The sequence below is a fragment of the Panthera leo genome, chromosome B3 (genome assembly GCF_018350215.1).
Source record: "Panthera leo isolate Ple1 chromosome B3, P.leo_Ple1_pat1.1, whole genome shotgun sequence".
Classification (NCBI taxonomy): domain Eukaryota; kingdom Metazoa; phylum Chordata; class Mammalia; order Carnivora; family Felidae; genus Panthera; species Panthera leo.
The window spans coordinates 46,141,360-46,165,210 of record NC_056684.1 but is presented as its reverse complement, the minus strand read 5'-3'; the positions used below and the strand labels follow the sequence as shown (position 1 = coordinate 46,165,210).

Sequence of the window (23,851 nt, the reverse complement as noted above, 5' to 3'; positions counted from 1 at the left end):
AGATACTGGTCAAAGGGTACAAATTCCCAGCTATAAGAGAAATGAGATCTGGGGGTCTAATGCACAGGCTGGTGACTATAATTAACAATACTCTGTTATATATTTGGAAGTTATTAGCAGAGTAGTTCTTAACACACACACACACACACACACACACAAATCATAATATGCAAAGGAATGAAGATGTTAACTAACTTTATGGTGGTAATCATTCTGCAATATATACATGTGTCTAATCATCACATTGTATGCCTTAAACTTACATATGTTATATGTCACTAATATCTCAGTAAAGCTAAGAAGAAAAAATTGCCTCAATGCAGAGAAAATATACGCACACACACCGGTATATGGATGATTGGACTCAAGAAAACTAGAATCTCTATTTTTTAATTTTTTTAAATGTTTTATTTATTTTTGGGAGCGAGACAGAGTGTGAATGGGGGAGGAGCAGAGAGAGGGGACACAGGATCAGAAGCAGGCTCCAGGCTCTGAGCTGTCAGCACAGAGCCCAACGCAGGGCTTGAACCCATGAACCACGAGATCATGACCCGAGCTGAAGCTGGCCGCTTAATTGACCTAACCACCCAGGCGCCCCACTGGAATTTCTGGCACAAAGGAGGGATAAGGACATGACACTTCTAATCTCAGGGAGCCCCCTAAACAACTAGGGACCTGCTACATCAAGTCACTTACACAAGATTTTGGTCAGTCCCTTTAAAAGCCTGGGGTGGGTCGTGTGGACACATCACACCATCAGGGAGGTGCTTAGGGGGTTCGAGAAATCCAAGTTTTTGCACACATTAAAAGCTTTACAAATACCTGCTGAGTAAATGGAAAAGATAAGTAAAGCAAAACAAAACACCCACAACAGCAGAAGCAAACAAAGAACTGAAAACCATTTTGCCTACATGCTAAGTAAGTTCGCAGATAACATTCAAATGAACTCAGGTAGAAATGATTGAGCAGCACCCACAAAAGGAGGTGTGATCCACAGCTCTGGTTCTCTTAATCCTCTCAACACACTTTGAGGGAGATGTTTTTATTTCCACTCTTTTTCAGAAGAGGTTAAGTAAGGTTAACTAATTTGTGCAAGACCACATAACTAGTAGGTGAAAGAACCAGGATTTCAGCCCAGAGCTGTCTGATTCTAAAAGCAGACTATTCCTTCAGTTCACGCCTATATTTTCTTTTCAAGCTTTTCTTGTGTCAAGAGCACAAATCTGAGGCCACATCCCAGTGGCACTGAATCAGAATCTCTGGAGGACTTGGAAACATACATTTAACAAAGAGACAAGATGATTATTATTATGGGGCACCTGGGTGGCTCAGTTGGTTAAGCATCCGACTTCAGCCCAGGTCATGATCTCATGGTTCATGAGCTCGAGCCCCTCATCGGGCTCTGTGCTGACAGCTCAGAGCCTGGAGCCTTCTTTGGATTCTGTCTCCCTCTCTCTCTCTCTCTCTCTGCCCCCCCCCCCCATACTTTGCCCCCCCCCTCTCAAAAATAAATAAAACTTTAAAAAAAAAAAAACATGATTATTATTATCACAGAAGTTTAAGAAAACAGCTCTATGCATCAGGTGGGAAATGAACTCATGTCTGTTTCCCTTTTACTGATCAAACAGAAGCCATCGGAGATTTGAAGCTCATACGACAAAAATAAATCACGTCATTCTATAGCTTATCAGATTATAATATTACAGGATATTTGTTTCTCAGTTTGGTAATTATGCATTGTCTGACTGAAGGTTATCTGGGTCCCAAAACACAGAGACCATCCTCTTAAGTTAAAAATAGACATTAGTGGAAACCTCAGACTTTTTTTTAGCTTTCCTCTTTGGTCTTTCAGAGCAGAAGAGAGAATTCGTTTTCAGTTCCTAGCAGCTTTAACCTATGCAGAGGTTCCAGCTGTACAGGAGCTGAAGGACGGCTGGAAGGAGAACCCCAGGCTGAGAGTCAGTCCTCTTGTCTGGTTGCCCACCAGATGTCTTTCATTGGATGAAAAGTTCCATGATCCAGGAAGTAGAAAACCATCATGGCTTGGTTTGCTTTTCTTAGTTTCAGTTTTTCCATGCTTGATGAGAAGAGCAGAGGCCAACTACGTCTGCAGCTCCAATCCCTATCATGGAAGCAAACGACGTCTTTGTACAACCTAAATACTTAATGAATTAAATGGAAAGCAAGACAATGATTCCTGACAGGGCTAAATGTAAGTCTAGCTGTGAAACTCCACAGCGCAGCCAGAAGTAGAGACGGACAAGTTGAACTGAAACCTGACCACTGCTTCTCAGCAATTTTACTGTAAGTTATTCCTGTTATCTCAGAGAGAAATTTGAGACAGAGCTAGAGAAAAGTATGAAACTGATTTCCCTCATGTTGAGCACAGATTGTTGTTTTAGAAATTTGTTTTATACACTATTGCCAAGGAACTTGCTTTGAATGAAATTTCCGGGCATGGTATCTATAATAGCAAATAACGACAGTTACATTTTACAAATACTAGTTTAATATGTTTCTATTCTGATCTCATTTAATCTTTGCAACAACTTGATAAGGTTTATACTCTTAATTAACACGATTTTACAGATAAGGAAAGAAAACTGGTAGCTTCCTCACAGAGTTTTTAAGTAACTTGCAGAAAGTCCTCAGCTTGTAACCAAGAGCCCATCTCGTATCACTATACTAACTGCATCCCCAAGGAGGCCATATACATAGGCCGTTAATGTCTCAAAAGACAAATTCCCATACTGGATGAAAATATAAGACCCAACAATATGTTTGTTGCTTAATGACAGGTTTCTGTAATGAACCAATGCAGAAAACCAAAAAATAAAAAAGTTTTATTGAGGAACCTCATGCAACAAAAGGGAAACAGCTGGTCAAGGTGGTATCATATAAAAGAGATTTTGAAACCAAAAAAGGTGGAGGGAGGGTGCAAAGAGGCTCCAGATTATAAGGAAAAATATAAAAACAACAGTGAAGACATGGCTTACCAAAGTTAGAAATGCAAAAACAAATGGAATAAATCAAAAGCAAACTACTGTCATGGGAGGTATGAATTCATGATCAGGCTAAGACAAAAATTAGACAGTCTCAAAAATTAAATAGAAAAATTTCAATAGACAAAAATTTAGAAGTCATTGGAGCTGTGACAAAAATAGATATAAATTTGAAGACTATATATAAATATATATAAATTTGAAGACTATCTGTATAAATATAGAGGCTAAGAATGCTATACACTTGGTATGTTGGAACCAATAAACATATATTGAACTTAGTAACAACATAAACTCTACATTTTTCTCAAGGTATAGGGCATTGGTATATATATGCTAACTCTTAGATAAGATCCCAAAAATGAATCCAGAGGAAAGTTACATACTTTCTCACCACAGTGTAATAAAGCTAAATGCTAATAAGTAAAAAAAAAAAAAAAAAAAAAGAAAGGAGACTTGGACAAAATAATGATCTAATCTATAGCCTCGGAAGTAGAGCATCCAAGGGTTTAGACCTTAACTCCATACCTTACTGCTGTGTGACTTAGGCAATTTATTGAACCTCTCTGAACCTAAAAATGTGGCTCTACTTTGCAAAGATGCTGTGAATTTTATCTATAAAGTACATACAATAATATAATACTAAGGCTTAAAGGAAGGTAAAACCATATGTCATACAAGTATGATGCCATATTTTTAATGTACTCATATTTTATTTAACTAGAAAAAAAGCTGAAAATTTTTGCTCATTAAAAGCCAAAGTCTAGAAAACATACATCTAATTACCAATAGTGCTCATCTCTATGACCTGCGATTTCTGATTTTTGTTATTTTGCTTTATTTTTTTACCGTAAATATATAGTTAGTGCACAATAAAAAAATAATAAATATGAAAATAAATATATACTTCTTTAAAACATAGTATAATAAGAAAATAAATATTAATATATTGAGTGCCCTATAGGTGGGGGTTTCTGTAAACATGTGGCCATTTCAGTTGTTGTTAGTCATCATAATTACTGTAAATTCTGAAATGCTCTCTTTCTCTCTGTGTAGATAGATACACACACATATGTACACAGTGTATTTACAATGTATAATAAAATACACACCAATTTAAATTAATTTTAAATTTAAATATAAATTATAAATTTAAATTTAAATTACATAAATGTATTTATCTAAATATAAATATGTATTCTATATATATATACATACTATACCATTACATATAGTACTAAAGTATATAGTATTATCTATACTAAAGTACTATGTATTATACTATAGTATATATATAGTATACACATTTATATTTAGATAAATAAATTATATATAAATATATACATATATATTTATGCATATAAATATATGCTATGTATAATACTCTATACCTCTATAGCATATAGAGTGTTATATATAGTATATAATATATAGGATTGTATATAGTATTACTTATATAGTATATATAGTATCACATACATAAAAACAATATTGGGAAAACTAATAATTTGAATATGGGCTATAGAATCAGATAACTATATTGTTATCAATATGAAACTTCACAATTTTCTTAACTGTTAAATTTCCTAATTTTTATAAGAGAAAATGTCTGTCTTGGGAAATATATACTGAAATATTTCAGTCTGTATGTATGTACATCTTCAACTTATTCTCAAATGGTTCTGGGGGAAAATTCATATAGAGAAAGAAAATGAGTAATAAAGCAATCTGGGAAAATGTAAACAAACAAAATATAAACAAATGGTGAATCTGGGTAAAAGATGAACCGGGATTCTTCATACTAGTCTTTTAACATTTCTGTAAATTTAAAATAATATAAAAATAAAAATTTACAACAACAAAAAACAAATTAATAACAACTTCTAACAACAGCAGCAAAAATTCTCCTCAGCAACAGGGTGAAGTAGGAAATTAAGAGCATGATATTAACTTCAGGAATATTATAAAATCGAAAATACCACCTGTCAAAAGTCAGGGGAGTACAAACAATCAGGGCCCAGAGGGAAAGACAGAGATGCATTTTAGAAATATGAAATAAGTGGACAAAGCATGTGATTTCAAATCTTATAAAAAGAAGAGAGTCAACATAAGGAAAAATAGGAAGAAATTAATAAAGATGTAGAACAAAAATAAATAAGCTGAAAAAAAAATCAGTGGAAATAATAAATAAATTTAACTGTTCACTCTCTTGAAAAGATTATAAGATAAATCAAAATGCTTGGAAATATAATAAATAAAAGAAAGGTATGAATCAACAAAATTAAATATAAGCAATTGATATAAGGGATTTTAAACTATAAATGATTGCAATGCACAGTTTATGATAATTCAAAATGTGCAGCCAAATGGACAATACAAAATATAAAATCAGCAAAAGAAGATGTAGAAAACCTGAAAATAATGGTGAAGGAGGAAGAACTCAAGAAACTCATTAGAAATGTAACCTAAACAACTTCAGTGAACAGTATTTCTGTGTATTCAAGAAACAGATTTTGCCACATTATGTAATCAGTTCCAAATCATGGAGAAACAAAGCCCAGTACTCAATGCATCCTAAGAGATAAGTATCATCCTCACCCACAAATCCGTGAAAAATACCACACGTGTGCACACACACACAAATGCAGTCTTAGGATGGCAAACGTACACAAGTGCCAATCTTAGTAAAACTGGTCTGAACAGACTACAACCAAGTTCAGGCATACAGTAGATTTTCCAAAAATAGTTGTTGGCTAAGTGAACAAATAAATATACAGGTATATGAATGAAGAACTTAATGCAGTCAATTAGCAAAGTCCACTGAGGCAAGAATGCCTTGTGCAAAGCATACATTTGCTAACTTATGAATCACCTCATCCACATCAGACTCAACAAGCATTGGCAGAAAAATCACTTTTCACTGAGCTTAGAGAGTGCAGCTGTGACAAGAAGAGTGTGATAATCAATAAAGGTAAATTCTAGGAATGCCAAGAGATCACAACAAATCACAGATACCTTTGGTAAAGGGATCGCTTTTTTGTTGTTGCTGAAACTTAAAAGGAAAAAAATGAAGAAATGGAGATGCTACGGATGGGAGGGTCCTCAAATATTCCACTTTGTCATAAGGATTATTTTGAGCTAAAGACACTCGAAAAACGGCTGATTCATAAAGGGCATTCTAATCTCCCCTTTTTCCTAAACCAGGAGATAAGGATTCCCATGTGAAAGATGCCCTCCCTGTACCAGGGGGCAAGAACCGTTCTTCAGTAGAGAATAAAAGCTAAAAGAAATCTGTACCAACAAACCTTGTTAAAAGGCTTCTTATCTTCTGTTAGCTTCCCTACATAATTCAGTTACTCGTCCACATTGCCTGCTTTTGTTTAACCCCATATAAAAGCACGTGGGTTTTGCCATGTCTTTGGGTCTTCATTTCCTTTTGAGGGTTTCTGTGTCCTGTAAAATCATACAAATCTGTATACTATTCTTCTGTTAGTCTGTCTTCAGTGGGTTTAATCCTCAGGCCCAACCAAAAAACCCTCAGAGAGTAAAGATAAATTTCCCTCCTCTACAGAATATTCCTGAAGGAGAAGACTGATGGATCTGACTACATGAAAATTTAAAACTGTTCAACAAAATAACACCCCAGGCAATGTGAAAAGACATAATGCAGATTGGGAGGAGATGTTTGCAACACATATAACCACAAAGAATTAACATCAGTAAGAAAAACACTAATGAACTAATAGAAAGATGGGCAAAAGGTCTGAAAAAGCAATCTATAGCACAAGAAATCTAAAAGACAAATGATACAAGTAAAAAGATTCTCAAGCTTGTTTTACCGGTAATCAGAAAGATGAAAAATGAAGGGTGTCTGGGTGGCTCGGTCAGTTAAGCGTCTGACTCTTGACTTTGGCTCAGGTCATGATCCCATGGTTTGTGGGTCTGAGACCTGCATTGGGCTCTGTGCTGACAGCTCAAGGCCTGGAGCTTGCTTGCTTCATATTCTGTGTCTCCCTCTCTCTCTGCCCTTCCCCCTCTTGTGCTCTGTCTCTCTCTCTTTCTGTCAAAAATAATCATTTAAAAAAATTTTCTTTAAAAGAAAGATGAAAAATGAGATACCATCTTACATCCACCAAACTGGTGAAAATTAAAGAGTCTGGCACTATCAAGTGCTGATGATGACAAGGAAAAATTAGATAAACATTCACATTTTGATGATTATGTGCTTATTGGTATAACCATTTTGGGGAATAAATGGTCAACATCTAACAACACTGAAGAGAGCCATATCTTACAAACCCAGAGATTTCACTTCTAGGAGTAAACTGTAGAAACATTGCACTTGTGGACAATGCAAGTCCATTGCAGCATTGTTTGTAACAGCAAAAAACACACAAACAAAAAAGTAAACCAGACAAATATCCATCAACAGAACCAACAAATTGTGATATACAATGAGACCACTTATAGCAGTTTTATCAATAGAGGTCAATCTCAAAAATATAATGCTGGATTAAAAGCCAAGTGCAGATAAATAAGTAGAGTGTAAAAATTTGTAAACACACAAAATAATGCTATATATTTGAACAGCTACATACATATGTTGCAAACATATACATAAAGGAGAACCATCAGCACCAGAGTTCAGATGTGGTTGCCTCTGAGCAGGGGAAAATGAGATTGGGTTTGGGAGGAGGTACACAGGTATTCAATTTCATAACAAAAATAAGAAGCATATATGTTTGGTTTTGATGGATCTGGGTAGCAGGGTGGAATTCACAAATATTCATTATACTGTGTTTGAAATCATTGTTAAATGAGCTGCCCAGTTTTAAAAACACATAAAAAATACAAAAGTATATAAGCTAGTATATAAAATATATAAACATCATTAATAGGTAATTCACAAAGAAAATATCCAATAAAAATGGGAGTGGTGGGAAATCCAACTTTAACTCACTAATTAACAAAATTTAAATATACACATACCATTTTGGCTTATCAATGGAACATGAAATTGCAAAAATGTGAATAGCTAATGTTAACAAGGGGGAAAGGTGGGTAGGAGGAGAGACCACATCCATTCACTCTGCTGATGGAAACTTAAATTTGGCAGTATATGTGAAAAAAGCAAAAAATTAAAAACTTAAATACACACACACACACACACACACACACATTTATAACCTTTGCCTCAGAAATTCTACTTTAAGAAACTTAAGAGCATAGGAAGTGATCAGAAATGTGGGCCAAGATTTATGCTTAGGTATCTTTATTGCAGCATTGTTCATCATAGTGATGTCTTAAAAAAAAAAAATAGAAAATTGAGGTCATTATGATACACATGTAACTGTTTCAAATAATATTTTATTTTATTATTTTTCAATGTTTACTTATTTATTTTGAAAGAGACTGAGATAGCACAAGCAAGGAAGGGACAGAGACAGAGGGAGAGAGAGAACTGCAAGCAGGCTCCACACTGTCAGCACAGAGCCCGATGTGGGGCTTGACCCCATTAATCATGAAATCATGACCTGAGCCAAAACCAAGAGTTGATGCTTAACCCACTGAGCCACCCAGGCGCCTCCAAATAATATTTTAAAAGAATATCTAATGCTGCTGAAATATGTCATTAATATGTTACGACAGGTTATAAAAGCATTTGTACAGTATGTTTGTTTGCAATTGTATTTTTAAAAACAGATAAATTTGGAGGTATCCAAATCACAATGTCAACAGTGGTTATCTCTGGATGGTGAAATTTCATTATGTTTTTCTTTTTGCTCTTCATTTTCTTTTCAATAACAAATATTTAATGATTTTACAATAGAAAAAGTTATTTAAAATAAAACATTCACCAAAATAAGCTTTGGTAGGCTAAAGATTCCAATATAAAATCTAACTATGGAAGAATTTGCAAAAAGTTTTGAAAAAAACGTGTTTATCACCTCTCTGGGGGAATTTTAACTTTCTCAGCTTTGAAACAATTTTAATGATTGCACTATAAAAATTAGCATTACTAAAGATTTTTGAAGAGGGAAAATATTTCTATCAAACATTACAAAGAATTAAGATCTATCACAATTAGCTAATTCAAATTGTAAAATCAATGTCAATTTGCAAAAGACAAATAGGTAAAAGACAGGACCATTCCCATAAGGGAAATACAATTAGTAGAGAAACAGAGGGGGAAAATGTTAATTCTCTCTAGAAATCAAAGAAATGTAAATGAAAGCAGTCTAAAGATGACAGTTTACATATTCTAAAAGAACCAAAAAAAAAAAAAAAGTTGAATGCTAATATCCACTGCTGGTGAAGCTGCCCAGAAATTGACTCATAGATTCATTTACAACTATATCATTCCTACACTTTAGGCAGAAATGTTACCACTCAGAATTTATTCTTAAGAAATACTTTGGCAAAAGCAGGAAGGTCCCTCTTCATCTACTTGACTACTAAATGTTGGAACTTCCAGGACTCAGCCCTTTGGCACCTTCTCTCTTCCATCCATGTGCATGCACAGTTTGGAGGAGCTCATCCATACATGCACCAAGACCTCTGTCTTCAAAGTTCTCCAGGGGGACAACAGACCAGTGCAGAGATTTTCCTGGGGATGGGTGAAGAGAAATGGATGGATCTTGAGGGCAGTTCAAGGACTCTGAATTCAGTCAAAGAGGCAATAAAGACAAGAGGGGCCAGCAAAGAGAGTCAGAGAGATGCCTAAAGCAATTTTCATCATAGTATTAATCACTTAGGTTAATAACCTAACATTCCAGGCTTTATCCACTAGGGAGTACCAGTGAGGTCATCAGTAATTTCCTAATTGCACTAGCCCTCAGCTCACCTGTAGGCCACAAGATTTCAGCTGCCCTTGAACCCCACCTCCATAAACCCCTTGAACACTCCCTCTAGAGCCCTACCATGCTAGCAGCCAGAATTTTCCCTCTGCTCGTGGCCCCCCAGGACTATGTGGCAACAAGGTGCATCCTACCTGGAGGTCAGGAAGCAGACCCGCTTGAACCCCACGTCTCACATCATATCTTGGTTCCACAAACATACTTATTTACTTGGTGTCCCAGTCTGGGGTCTCCACTTCATGTGAGTCCTTTTACAGCTTAAGGATGTTTGGACGTTTACCATCTTTCATAATCATGACCTCATGAGGTCACCAGTTTCATTATCTCCACTGTTCAGAGGTCATGACTGACCCAAGGCAGAGCTGGGCTCAAGTCCTGATATTTTGCCATTGGTCCATGTCTCTCTCCATGGCACCAAGTTTGGCCAAGACTGAGTCCTGCTACTCAATTAACAGCCTACCATTTCCTTTTTTGTTTATACACTGTCTGTGAAAAAATGGACAAGGTGAGTTACTTTTCTATCAAGAGCTAAGACAAGCAGGTTTGCTGCAGAGATGATATGACAGCAAAAAGAAAGAGTCCCCAGAGGCAAGGAGCCTTGTGTAAATCTGACTGTGTTGTCGGCCCAGCTCCAAGATCCCAATTACACACCAGCTGACCTCTGAGATCTAATCTCCGCTGTTTCCTAAGGCATCAGGACAATTCGCTATCCCAGGAGTTCTCGGAACCATCAGATTAGGAGTAAAATTGTGGAGTAAAAAATGGCTCTCTCCAGGGTAGCACTCCAGGCCCGTAAATTTAAAGGAAGCCTAGACACAGCAATATTTTCCTCCTCCTATCCCTGAACTTTGCCTAGAGCTAAAACTCCTTCCCCAACCTGGCTCACTCGGAATAAATACTTGCTACTCTCCTGCAGAATGCAGGCTGCTAAGGGGAGGGAGGGCAGGTGTCACACCTGTGGGGTTCACCTGAATGAACTGACGGTTTCTCAAGGTATAAGAAATGGGGCTGATGGAACCCTGAGACATTCAGAAATTCCTCTTTGGAGTTGAAGAGATGCCCCCTCCGCCAGACTCAAAGGGAAAAAACAAACTTCTCAAAGGCAGATTTGCACCAACTGGCCTGGGCAGGACCATATAGACAATCTTCTCTGGTGCTTACTATGCGCTGCCCCCAGGGGTGCCTAGATTCTCCAGCCCATGGACATGTCTCCTAGGGTCTGAGGAGTCCAACCAGGGATAGATTCACCACCAAGCTCCTAGACCTGACTCAAGAAAACCACCTCTCCAGGCCTTGGGGTACTATCCCCTGTAAGGAGGGCCCTTCCCAGTCTAGAGACTGTTTTCTCTGGCCACTAACTTGAGAAAAGAAACCACGTTTTCAAATTTAAATTCAGGGTAGCTGGTTCAAGACGGGCAATGGGAATTACTCAAAAAACAACAACAAAAAAGCAAATATTGGACAGAGGAGGCTTTATTTTTTAAATAGAAGGGAATACATCACATCACAATTTACACAGTTAATTTCAAAATCAAGAACAGGAAACAGATGCATCTATACTTTTTTTCAAAAACACTGTAACTAGTTCTCCTATTCTTTATTATAGATGGAGGGGGGTGGAGAGAAAGGGAAGGAACATGTAAGTGTAGGAAAAATAAAAAGCACAGTGAAAAATTGTAATCAATAAAAATAATAATAGCAGACACGTGTTGTGCTGGGCACTGTGCTAAGCACAGTTTATGGTTCTCATTTATTCCTCCCCCAAACCCTTGAGGTAAATAATAGTACTACCCCTGAGTTAGAGTAGGGAACTGAGATTTTAAATAATTTTCCCACTAATCGAGCCATGAAGGGAGAGGGCAGCATAGAGATCCAGCTGTCTGTTTTCACAAAGCCTCCTCTCAAGAGACAAAGATACAGAGACAGCCTTTCCTCTGGAAGGAAACTTATCCTGCTATCTTTAGAATTCTGTAGCTAAATACTTCCCTTTATCATTTCTCAACAATAGGAGTTACAGGGTAAATTTTGTGCTTCAATGGAAAACGATGCATTGTCTAACCACTGCACAGCCTTCCTGAGTTATCTGATTCGAGTCTTCATTGCCCTTGAGGCATTTTACAATGCTGTACATCACAGATAACTAATAGCAATGCAAAATGCAAATCCTGCCCTGTCCTGTGTGGATGTCCGATTGACTTTCCTCCTGCAATGGGAGAAGCTAAATGTGCGTCCATTAGCACATTTCAACATTCTTGTATCCATATATATTTGGGGGAGGGGGGGTTGGCTTCTTCTTTGAACTAGTTATAGAAACACCCTTACCAGCTTCCTCATTAACAAGTTAAATAAAATATTTACCATATGTTCATTTTTAATATCTGAATGAGAGCCATGATTTTATCTTTTAAAAAAAAAAATCCGTCTTAACAGAATTATCAAAGCTTGTCAAAGCATCCCATGCCTTTCTGGAGGACCCTAGGCATGATCTAACCCAAATGGTTTCAAGAGCACCTGGGTAACCGGCAATGCTGTATAAATAAGGTCATTCGTAGCATAGACTTGCCCTAACAATTTCCATCAAACACTGTTCTGTCCATGGCAAAGCTTCATGGGGAAGAACCCCAGTCCCCTTGTTTTCCCTGGACTTTTTTTTTTTACTGTTGATTGGGGAACATTCTTCTGTATATAAATTATATAATTCCATCACACCATCCATTGCTTTTATCCTGAGCTAGTCTTATGGGCTATTTCAGGGCTCTCTCCATGAAATAGCTGAGAAAGCGTTTGAGAACACTTGTTTTGAAAATAATAATCTAATAAACACACAATCTATGTCTTTATCGGCCGTTCAAGAGCACACAGCACAATCCCAATTTTTTTTGACCTTAGATACACTAGGATGTCACCCTTGGCAAACCTGCCTTTGGTTGGGTTTTGGAGTTAGACAATTGTAATTGAAATCCCATTCCACCACTTACTAGAATGTGGATTTGGGCAACTCAGTAACTTCCTTAACCCTCAGTTTTCTTCGCTGGACAAAGAGGAATAATCACACCTGTGTCATAGGATTATTTCTGAGGTTTCAATGAGTTACATGGCCAGCCTGGCACCTTTGGGAATTGGTCCCTGAGCTGTTAACCCCTGACTTCGAGGCCTGTCTACCAGTCAATGACTAACTGCATCATCAAGACACCATATGTGGTGGAAAAATGGTGAGTCATTGGTAGCCCTTGAAGCAGATCACTGGGAACTGCTCGTCATTTTTTGCAGCCAAAGACTTCATTTGCTAATGAAGCTTTTGTGAGATGAGTGTGTGACATAGTATATAGACCCGCTGCTGCAGAGAGGTTTGGGCTTCTCAATCTGAGATACTTCAGCCCTGCCTGATGCCCAGGATGGTGTCAGTGCCACTGGGTATCCCATATTCAGAAGCACGGGGACCCAGCATGCTGACACCCCACCTTCCCAACCTGTGTCTTTGGTCTGCTTTAATCAGTTACTCAGTTTGTGACTTCGTTGGTCTCCCTGAGGAACCGAACATCATCACTCATCACCAAGCCCAACCAACAAGCCAAGCAGCTAGAGGAGGCAGGCAGAGTCTAGTCTATACCCTCCCTCTTTCCCACAGAGGAGAAAACCCTTGGCCAATTTTAAGGAGCCAGCAAAGTTCCATGCCTATCTGGTTGTTCTAAACCAACTTAAATCTTTATTTCCTTTTGCTTCCAAGCAATCAGAGAAATAAAAAGATTTTCCATTCTACTGAAACTACTAAAGTCGTAAGAGGCATTACTGATTCCAGAGTATCTGGTGACCAAAAACAAAACAAAACAAAAAGACTATTCTGGTTTTGGGGTTTTGGTTTGTTTGTTTGTTTGTTTGTTTGTTTAACTGTTCCACAAACCACAACTGTAGTTCGGACAGGGAGAGTAAATGGACCAGCACAGAGCAGGAAACAAAAATAAGTGCAGAAAGAGCTCAATTCTTTGCTGACCAGCTACCTTGATCTTCACTTTAGACTGGAACTGAGAGAGCAATAGAGGTTACAGGGACCTAAAAGTCCTCACATCCGATGTGCATCAATTAGACACGTGACCTTGGACAAGGAATCTGAAAACCTCCGTTTTCTCACCTGTAAAATGGGGGAAATAACTCCTACCTCATTTGTTACAAAAGTCAAATGAGCTTTGACTCTGCCAACACCTGTCAGAGGTGCCTTCCACGTGATAATGTTTGATCTCATGATTCCATTTGACAGAGGAGAAAACTGAGCCTGAGAGAAATTACATAATTTGCCCAGGGTTACAAACCTAGTCTGAGGCAGAGCCAATGCAAAGTTTATCTGCAAAATTTCATCAATAAAGGGATGATGATCTTGATGAATAAATATCTGCTTGAACTTCTTAAAACACTTTGTTCTTTTGAATAGTCTAAAAGCTTACCTGCAAACTTGTTTTCACCTTTCATTTGTCTCCTGATCTTAGAAAAACTTTTAAAAAAGATATGGAAAGGTTAAACTCCAGGCCAACCCCATTCCAAAGGAGGATGTGTTCCAAGCCTTCTTGTTTTCATCATAGTCCCACATGGTACAAAAATGTCTACAGACTGATCGGTGGCCCAATAAAAGCTGGGTCACTTTCCCGATGGCAGCCTGTCCCCAAGAAGGAGTGAGAGGTGTCCTTTTCCAATGACATGACCCTAAAAGTGTCATAAATTGCATCTTGGGAGCAGAGTACGGTTCAGACATAGGGAAGAAAGCCCCATGCAGTTGTGAGGAAAGCCAGACACACAGGGCTTAAGGACTAGTGGCTGTTAAGAAAACTGATCCTGGACTCAGATGGCCCTCATTTCCCCTCTCTCTGCCTTTTACTGGTAAGATATGGTTTTGTCCCAGTTCTTAATCTCTTAAATCTCAACCATAAACCAAGGAAAATAATAGTACCATTCCAAAAGTTATTGTTTCAATTACTCTTTTCTGAGAATTCCAACCTGAGGCTGCCCTTCCTCCCTATCCCCAGTTTCTGAAGATGAAAGCAAGAAAACCTGATTCTGAATATAAAACTCTGTTTCTTTCATAAGTGAACTTCACCACAATCCCCTGGCTTCTCCCCACCAGGGACTTGCTCTCTTTATCTCTGTAAATTATTTATTTCTTTTCTTCTGATTAACTTTCTTATCACCATTACACTAAAAGAAAAGGTTACAGTCAGGTCATCAAATGCCAGTCTCTTGAAATGTCTATTTCTTCAAGAAGCTTTTCAAATTAAAAGAGAGCAAGAATTGGGCAATTTTTAAGAATCTAATTATAAAGCCATTATTATTTTAGACGGAGGATTATAGACAGTGCTGATAACTCTGCTGGAGACTCCAGCCTCCATGGGATCAGGCCTACCCCCTTCTCAGTTCATGGGAAATGAAAAGTCCCCCTAAAACCACTGGACTTTCTTGAACGTGCAAATGACTAAAGACCCCACTAATGGATCTAGTGACTCTGCCACTGTATTAATGGAGTCAACCACGTTACAGTCAGGTCATTAAGGCCTGGGAGCCTGTCTATCCCTCTACCTCAGAGTCTTCACCCCTTTTCAATGGAGCACCTTTATCAGTTTTAAAAAAACCTTGAGCACTCCCCCCCCTCAAAATATATGGGTATGTATATGCTTACAAATTATATAGCACCAATATATCACATAGTGCCATATACTAATTACATAGTATGAAGGTATATCAAATATTATATATAGCTCTTGGAGCCAAGATGGCGGAACAGCATGGAAGTTTTTTGTGTGTCTCCCGTCCATGAAATACAGCCGGACCAACACTAAACCATCTTGCCCACCTAGAAAACTGATCTGAGGATTAACACAACAATCTGCACAACCTGAACCACAGAATTCAGCAGGTGTGCGGCGCGGAGAGGTGAAGTGGGGGAGACAGAAGCTGCAGGGGGAAGGGGAGCCACGTTTGCATGTGGAGAGAGGACAGAGACGGGGTGGGGAGTGGGGAGAATACGGGAAAAGCACCCCCTTCCCCAAAAAGCAGCTGAAGAGAAAGTGGAAAAGTGGAAACAGCCGCAGGGACTGAACTAAAAAGGGAGAAAGGAGAGGGTTTAAATTCCATTAAGACTATCAACAGGGGAAGCGCGGAGTCTGAAACTCCGCAGCTCAATACCTGGTGGTGCTCTGGTGGGAAGGGCGAATCCCCGGGAGCAGAGTGAGGTCCGGAGGTCTTCAGGCCACATGGAGAGAGGCGGTTCCCCTCCTGGGAGAACACCTGGTAGAAGCTGTGTGGGTCCCCCAAAGGCAAGGCCCCAATGGACCTGGGAGAACCACCACATTCGCTGGTACTGGAACAAGGTCGTTAAGGGTGAAGCCTGGTGCCAGATGTGTGTTGTGATTTTCCATAGTCCCTGAGGCGCTGCTGCTACACTATCTCGCGAACTTTTTCTGGGGCGGGCTGGCACCTGGCCTCACTCTCTGGGCATCGGCAGCAGCAGGGTCCAGCAAGCGTTGCTGGCACCCCGCCATTGCTCGCCGAGACCCTCCTGCAGACGGGCGGAACAGGTCAAAGCCACAGTCCCTCACAAGCAAGGGGTCAGGAAAAACAGCCTCATCTGAGACCAAACTCAGGTGGGAGGTGCTGCCTGGGGCTTGGTCACGGACTGTGTAAAAGCAGGGAGTGGATGGAAGCCGAAGACAAGGACGGGTGCGCGATTGCTGATCGGGGAGAACAGCTCTGACACTAGAGGTTGGGTAGTCGGGTGACGCCATTTTTGCCGCTCCCGCGCATGCGCATACGCACCTACAAGCGCCATAACAATCCATCCCAGTAAGCTAAGCAGCGCCATCTAGTGGAGAATGGAGCCATTACACTAAGCCCCGCCCAGCTGGGCCAACCTCGCTCTTCGGGAACACAAGTCTCTCCGCCTGCTTAGTTTATGGACTATAAAGCGCTTCCTAATTTGACTTCTAGGGGAAAACGAAGTCATTTCACTCGTATTTCAGTCTGTTCGCTGGTCCATCTATTCAATTTTCTTTCTTTTTTCTTTTTTCTCTTCTTTGTTTCTTTTCTCTTTCTTAAATACAGAAAGAGAAAAAATTCATTTTTACTTTCAATTTTTATGCAAAATATTTTTCTTTAATTTTTTTCTACTATATTTTCTACCTTTGTGTAAATTGTTTCAAATTCTATTTTACTTCCATCATTTCATTTTAGTCTACTTCAGGGTATTCATTTTTTCAAATTTTCAAGTGATTTCCTTTTTTTTCTTTCCCCTTTTTTCTCTAATCTATCAAGCCCCTTTCAACACCCAGACTAAAACACACCTAGGATCTAGCATTATTTATTCTAACTTTTGTGTGTGTGTTTGTTTTTAATTTTTTAATTTAAATTTTTTTAATTTTAATTTTTTAACCTCATTAATTCCTCTTCTCCCTTCAAAATGACAAAATGAAAGAATTCACCCCAAAAGAAAGAGCAGAAACAAACGACAGCCAGGGACTTAACCAACACAGATACAAGCAAGATGTCTGAACCAGAATTTAGAATCACGATAATAAGAATACTAGCTGGAGTCGAAAATAGATTAGAATCCCTTCCTCCAGAGATAAAAGAAGTAAAAGCTAGTCAGGATGAAATAAAAAATGCTATAACTGAGCTGCAACCTCGAGTGGAGGCTAGGGCGGCAAGGATGGATGAGGCAGAACAGAGAATCAGCGATATACAGGACAAACTTATGGAGAATAATGAAGCAGAAAAAAAGAGGGAGATTAAGGCAAAAGAGCACAATTTAAGAATAAGAGAAATCAGTGACTCATTAAAAAGGAACATCAGAATCATAGAGGTCCCAGAAGAGGAAGGGAGAGAAAAAGAAGTAGAAGGGTTATGTGAGCAAATCATAGCAGAAAAGTTTCCTAACCTGGGGAAAGACACAGACATCAAAATCCAGGAAACACAGAGGACTCCCATTAGATTCAACAAAAACCGACCGTCAACAAGGCATATCATAGTCAAATTCACAAAATACTCAGGCAAGGAGAGAATCATGAAAGCAGCAAGGGAAAAAAAATCCTTAACCTACAAGGGAAGATAGGTTTGCAGCAGACCTATCCACAGAAACTTGGCAGGCCAGAAAGGAGTGGCAGGATATATTCAATGTGCTGAATCAGAAAAATATGCAGCCAAGAATTCTTTATCCAGCAAGGCTGTCGTTCAAAATAGAAAGAGAGATAAAACGTTTCCCAGACATAAAAAAATACACACACACACACACACACACACACACACACACACACACACACACACAATTTTCCAAGGTAGTATTTTACTCCATCCATGCTGCTGTAATAGGTTATCATAGACCGGGTGAACAACAGAAATTTATAAACAAAAGAAATTTATTTCTCACTGTTCTGGAGGCTAGAAAGTCCAAGATCAAGGGACCAGCAGATGTGGGGTCTGGTGAGATCCTCACAGATGGCCATGTTCTCACTATAACCTCACAGGAGCAAAGGAGCAAAGAATTGGGGTGCCTGGTGGCTCAGTTGGTTAAGCGTCTGACTTCGGCTCAGGTCACAATCTCATGGTTTGTGAGTCCAAGCCCCGCATCCAGCTCTGTGCTAACAGCTTGGAGCCTGGAGCCTGCTTTAGATTCTATGTCTCCCTCTCTTTCTGCCCCTCCCTGGCTCACACTCTGTCTCTCTCTCCCCAAAATAAATAAACATTAAAAATTTTTTTTTTAAAGAAGCAAGGAATCTGTGTGCAGTCTTTTTTACAAGGACACTCCCCCCACTCATGAGGGCTCTGCCCTCAGGACCTTATCACCTCCCAAAGACCACATCTCTAATACCATCACTTTGGGGGCTATGCTTTAACATATGAATTTTAGAGAGGCATCCAGCCTCTAGCAGAAAATATAAAAACATCTTTAGAGCCTATTCTGTTCTTCCTGTGCCCTGATAGACCTCACAGAAGCCAGTTAGAGGCAATGGTTCAAACTTCGTGGAGAACTTGTTTTTCGAATGAAAGCTCTCCAGGCCTCAGTCCTAGAAGCTTTAATTGGATTGTTCTTGGGCTGTCCCCAAACCTGTCCACTCCCTGAGATCTCAGGCTGACTCTGATTCCAGTGCTCAGATTTTGAAATTACTGGCCCAGACCCTCTCTTTGGCCACCCTTTTCATTTTATCACTATGGTCCTACTGTTATCTACCTCCTGGAGACCCTCTTGTTTCCCTATGTAAATTAAAACAATCAAACAATAATAATAACTGCCATTTATTATTTCCTGCTTGCCAGGATTGCTTTATCTCTTTCCATTATGCCCTTTAACCTGATCAGGTAGATATCAGTAGTCCTTGTACAGATGGAAGAAAAAAACTAAAGCTCAGAATACTCAGGTCTTGCCCCAGGTTACCCAGTTAGGAAGTGGTAGGCCAAGGATTTGAACCTAGACCTGTCTGATTCCAAAGCCCGGGCTCTTGACCACTGAGTATGCTGTCTCCAGAATAAGTGACTGCATTTACTGAACCTCTACTATGAACCAGGCACTGGGCTCTGCACTTCACATGCACATCTCTAATACTCATGACGTATCTGCTTTTGTACAGAGATGATTCTCAGGCCGCAAATTCTAATATACACGAAATGTCTTTACTTTCTGTAAGCCATCTGAATTACTGACTCCAAACTCCTGTTTTTCAAGCCCTCCCGGATTTCTTCTTTCCACCCCACCCCCACCCCCGGTGTGCCATAGTTCTGGATCAGACACAGCAATACCTAGACCTGGGGGTGGGGGTGCCGCCTGGTTCTCTGTCACCCCCCCCCCCAGGTGGCCATGGAGGGGCCTGTCCTCCCCATCTTCCATGACCTGTTAGTGCTGGAGGCTCACTGCTCTCCTACTTCCCGCCAGGCACAGGGGCATCCTTTTGCCCATCTGCCAGCACCACATAGCCATATCCCCCTTGGGTTCTTACCAACTTCCAGCAGGGTTTCTGGGAAGCCAGGGACGGTCTCCTGTGCCCTCAGACCTACAATCTTTTCATCTCCACTGACCTGAGAAGCCCAAGAGACTTTCTTTCTGATGATGGGAAGGTGGGGTGCTCCTGCTTCCTTTAAAATATGTTTAGCCTTGGGGTGCCTGGGTGGCTCAGTCAGTTAAGCGACCGACTCTTGATTTTGGCTCAGGTCATGATCTCACCATAGTGAGATTGAGCCCCATGTTGGGCTCCACACTGGGTGTGGGGCCTGTTTGGGATTTTCTCTCTCTCCCTCCCTCTCTCTCTGTCCCTCCTCCGCTCATGTGCATGCTCTCTTTCTCAAAATAAATAAATAAACGTGAAAACAAAACAAAACATGTTTAGCCCTTTGCTTGTCTTTCTTGGTTACAATTCATTTGTCCTAGGTCCTAAGTTTGGGGATGACAGAGGATTTGTAGAATTCTCTCTGGTTTGCCCTTCTTAAGTGGAAGCGAGAACAAGGGGGAGATGTTGGGAGAAAAATCATATTAAGTTAGTATTTCAAAGTATTTTCTCTGGCTTATGCTATCCCATTTTACAGGTGAGGAGATGGAACTCATTAAGGTTAAGTAACATTTTGCTCGGCTAATAGATAGTAGACCCAGCATCCTCAGGCTCTGGAAATCTGATTCTCTGTGAAGTCCTCCTCTCTTCCCTGCCAGGAGTCTCCCCGGCAAGCTTCAAGGAAACACAGAAGAGCTTGTGCATTAAAACCACCACACAAGGGTGATGGGTTAGGAAGGCAGAGCTTGGGCAGACAGGTGCTGTCTGTATAGCACCCCTGAAAGGGAACAGGCATCTTTCCTCCTATCCCAACCGAAGAGAGCCTCGCAAAATGAGTTGGCATGTGATGATCGTAGGGAGATTTTGGTGAAGCAGGGACTTACAAGGGCCAGAACTTTGAAAGCCTCTTCCCATGTAGAAAGTGGTAAGAGAGTTTACTCTGCAGACATTTGGGAGGGAAGCGTCTTGGATATTTCGAAGCCACTTGGATACACTGGTATCTTGATGAGTTAATTTGCAGAGCTGACGCCCAACTTACCTAACTGCCTACTCAACATTTCCAGTTGAATGTCTGAGAGGCATCTCAGACTCCACAGGGTCAAAGCTGATTGCCTAATCTTCCCCCACCAAGCCTGTTCCATTCACAGCCTTCCCCACCTCAGCTGATATCAACCCCATTGTCCACTTGCTCAAGCCAAAGTCCTTGAAGTCATCCTCAGCACCTCTCTTTGCCTTACAGCCCACATTCCAGTAGTCAGGAAACTCTGTTGCACCCACCTTCCAAATATACCCAACACCATCCAACCACTCCTCAATTCCGCTCTTACCATGCTGAACCAAGCCACCATCACTTCTCACTGGATCACTGCAATAGCCTCCTCACACATCTTCCCAACGTGCACCCTTGCTCATTTATAATCTGTCCCTGGCCTTGCAAACCAGAATGATCTTTTAAAGATATAATGCAAATCATGTGACTCTTCTCCTCAGGATGGTTTCCTATGTCTCAGATCATGAAAGTCAAAGTCTTTATAAGGGTATCTCCTTGATCATTGGCTTCTTTGTTGTTCCTGGAACAGACCAGGCATGCTCCTACCTCAGGGCCTTTGCATTGGGTGCTCTGGCTGTCTGAAGCTCTCTTTCCCAATATGTCCACAGAGGCAACTCACTGAAACCCTCGTTTAAAGTTCAACTTCCCAACAAGGCTCATCCTGACCATTTAAAATCACTACCTCCCCCCACCTCCTGAATTCTGCTATACTTTCCCTTTTTCCATAGCTTATTACACTCTACAATCTACATAAATCTCTTGTTTACTATGTTTATTTTCTATCATCTGATTCCTCCTCCCCCCAGTGGTATATAAGCTTCACAAAGACTGGAATCTTGGTCTGTTTTGTTTACTTGTATGTCCCAAGAGCCTAAAACAGTGCCTGGAACATAGTAGGTATGCAGGGGGAGAAAAGTTGGAATAAATAAAGTTGAAATAAAACTAGAGACCCAAGGAATATCATAAGAGTCATACACAGTAACATTTCCCCTGCCTGACTTCTCAGTCCTCTACACAAGGGAACATTAGTTAGCACAGAGGAGAGTTTCTTCTGGGGTCACCTCCCAATGGGGCCCCCTCAAAGGCATTCAGTCCCACATCTTTGCTTCTGTGTCATCCTCTTCTTACACTGAGGTTAGAGCTTTCCTGTCCCCTTCAGCTATAGAAACGTTTACCCCACCAACTCTTTGACTTGAGGCACCAGCCATTTTGCTAAATTCAACAGAAAATGGGCCCTCCAGCTGCTCTCCACCTGGCAGAGCCCTTCTCTTTTTCTTTGTGCTTAGTCTGCAATTTGAAATACCATTGCCATGAACCAGCATCCCCTCTATCAGAGGGAGAGCTAGGCAACCGTGTGGGAGCCACCGACCCCTGACCTTTGACAGAATTTCCAAACACAACACATTAACCTAAATTGATTAATTTGGAACTATGACCTTGGCCCAAGAAGGTAAGAATACAAGACAAGATATTTGATTCTCCAAATGTATCGGAATTTTTAAAAAGCTTTTGTAAATCAACTTTTTTTCTATTAGATATAGTTAGATCTGGGCTTGCAAGGGGGTAGCAAGCGAGGTGGACACTGGGTAACACGGTTAAATGTTAATTATTAATCAGCAGGCTTCCCTGACAAAGTATCAATAGGCGATCTCGTCTTTTTAACTTCAGGAATTAGCAAGAAGACCTTGGACCCCGGATGAAACAGGAGAAATGGAAAGTCCCCTGTGTGTCTCTATTTTCTTGGTTTTGTGCGTCTTTATCCAATCAAGTGCCCATGGACAAAGCCTGGGACTAGGTAAGAGCCTGCCTTTTCTGTGGAAATGGGCATGGATTTTTCTTTCTTAAATGTCTGTCACAAAGAACATTTGTGAGACAAATTCACTGAGTGTTCTTGACGGTGTGGGACAGAACTTGATTCTATTAGTGGCATCACGGGTCACAGGGACATGTTGCCGTTCGTGCAGGACTGAAATTTTAGGAGATCTCTCTGGGAATAGAAGTCTAAAAGCACTTGCGGCTTGCACTGAATTCTCTCCCTCATGTCTGATTCAGAACCCGTCATGCCAAGACTTGGGTCTTGGGAGAATGATCTGAAAGAGTTTGGGATGTTCCCGAGAGTTAATTTGGCATCTAATTTGTGGTTGGGGAGTGCAGCTTGCAATGAAATGCTCCGTTTTGCTGAGGTTGCCTGATTGCTGGCTGTCTGAGAAGAGAGGAATTTGTAGAGTCCTGTTTCCGGTCAGGTCTAAAGAAGAGATAGCGTTGCATATTTTCTAGACTTCATGTTTTTCTGCCACAGTTTTACTCTGAGACAGAGAAATCCAACAGCAGTCACACTTGTTTCATTTATAAATTCATAAACTTGATTGATGGCCAAAGGTAGATCCAATTGCTTGACCAGGTAGGTGGATTCCAGGTTCCTGGCTAAACAGTATATTGGATCAATAAATGATGGATATGAAGGACACTGAACAGTTTGGCCAAATTAGGTATTTGGGATTTTTGTGTGTGTGCTGATTACTGGTCAGGAGCTACTCACTCTGAGGAAGAGACTTAGATTTTTCTTTCCTCAAAGACTATCTTTGGAAGGAGCTCCAAAAACCTTGAGAATCAGGAATTTAGTAACCAGGAATATACCTGAAATTTCCAGAATCTTTTGTTTCCCCTATAAGAAAAAAGGCCGTTGATTATTTTATTATTATTTTGTATCCTACATCAATACTAATTGGTAGTATTATTACCATTTCCTGAGCATTTTCTGTGCCAAGCACTATGCTGATTATTTTGTATTCATCATCTCATGTGTAAAGCCATGTCCAAACATGACAATAATGATTTAGAGCCAGCCAGGCAAAATTGCTGATGATTTTCATTCCCTGGGTTGACAGGGATTTTGCTAAAGGGCCTGTCCTGACCTTTGGCCCAGAA

At 40.1% G+C, this 23,851-nt stretch overlaps 1 protein-coding gene across 1 annotated transcript in view; it reads left to right on the top strand.

The window, feature by feature from the left end:
- Positions 1 to 2,017: 2,017 nt before the first annotated feature.
- LIPC (lipase C, hepatic type) overlaps positions 2,018 to 23,851 on the top strand; it is a 159,323-nt gene continuing 137,489 nt past the window's right edge. The window contains exons 1-2 of the mRNA XM_042941899.1: positions 2,018 to 2,304; positions 22,592 to 22,718. Of these exons, the coding sequence (XP_042797833.1) occupies positions 22,634 to 22,718 (85 nt within the window). The 5' untranslated portion in view covers positions 2,018 to 2,304; positions 22,592 to 22,633. The remainder of the gene's footprint in view (positions 2,305 to 22,591; positions 22,719 to 23,851) is intronic.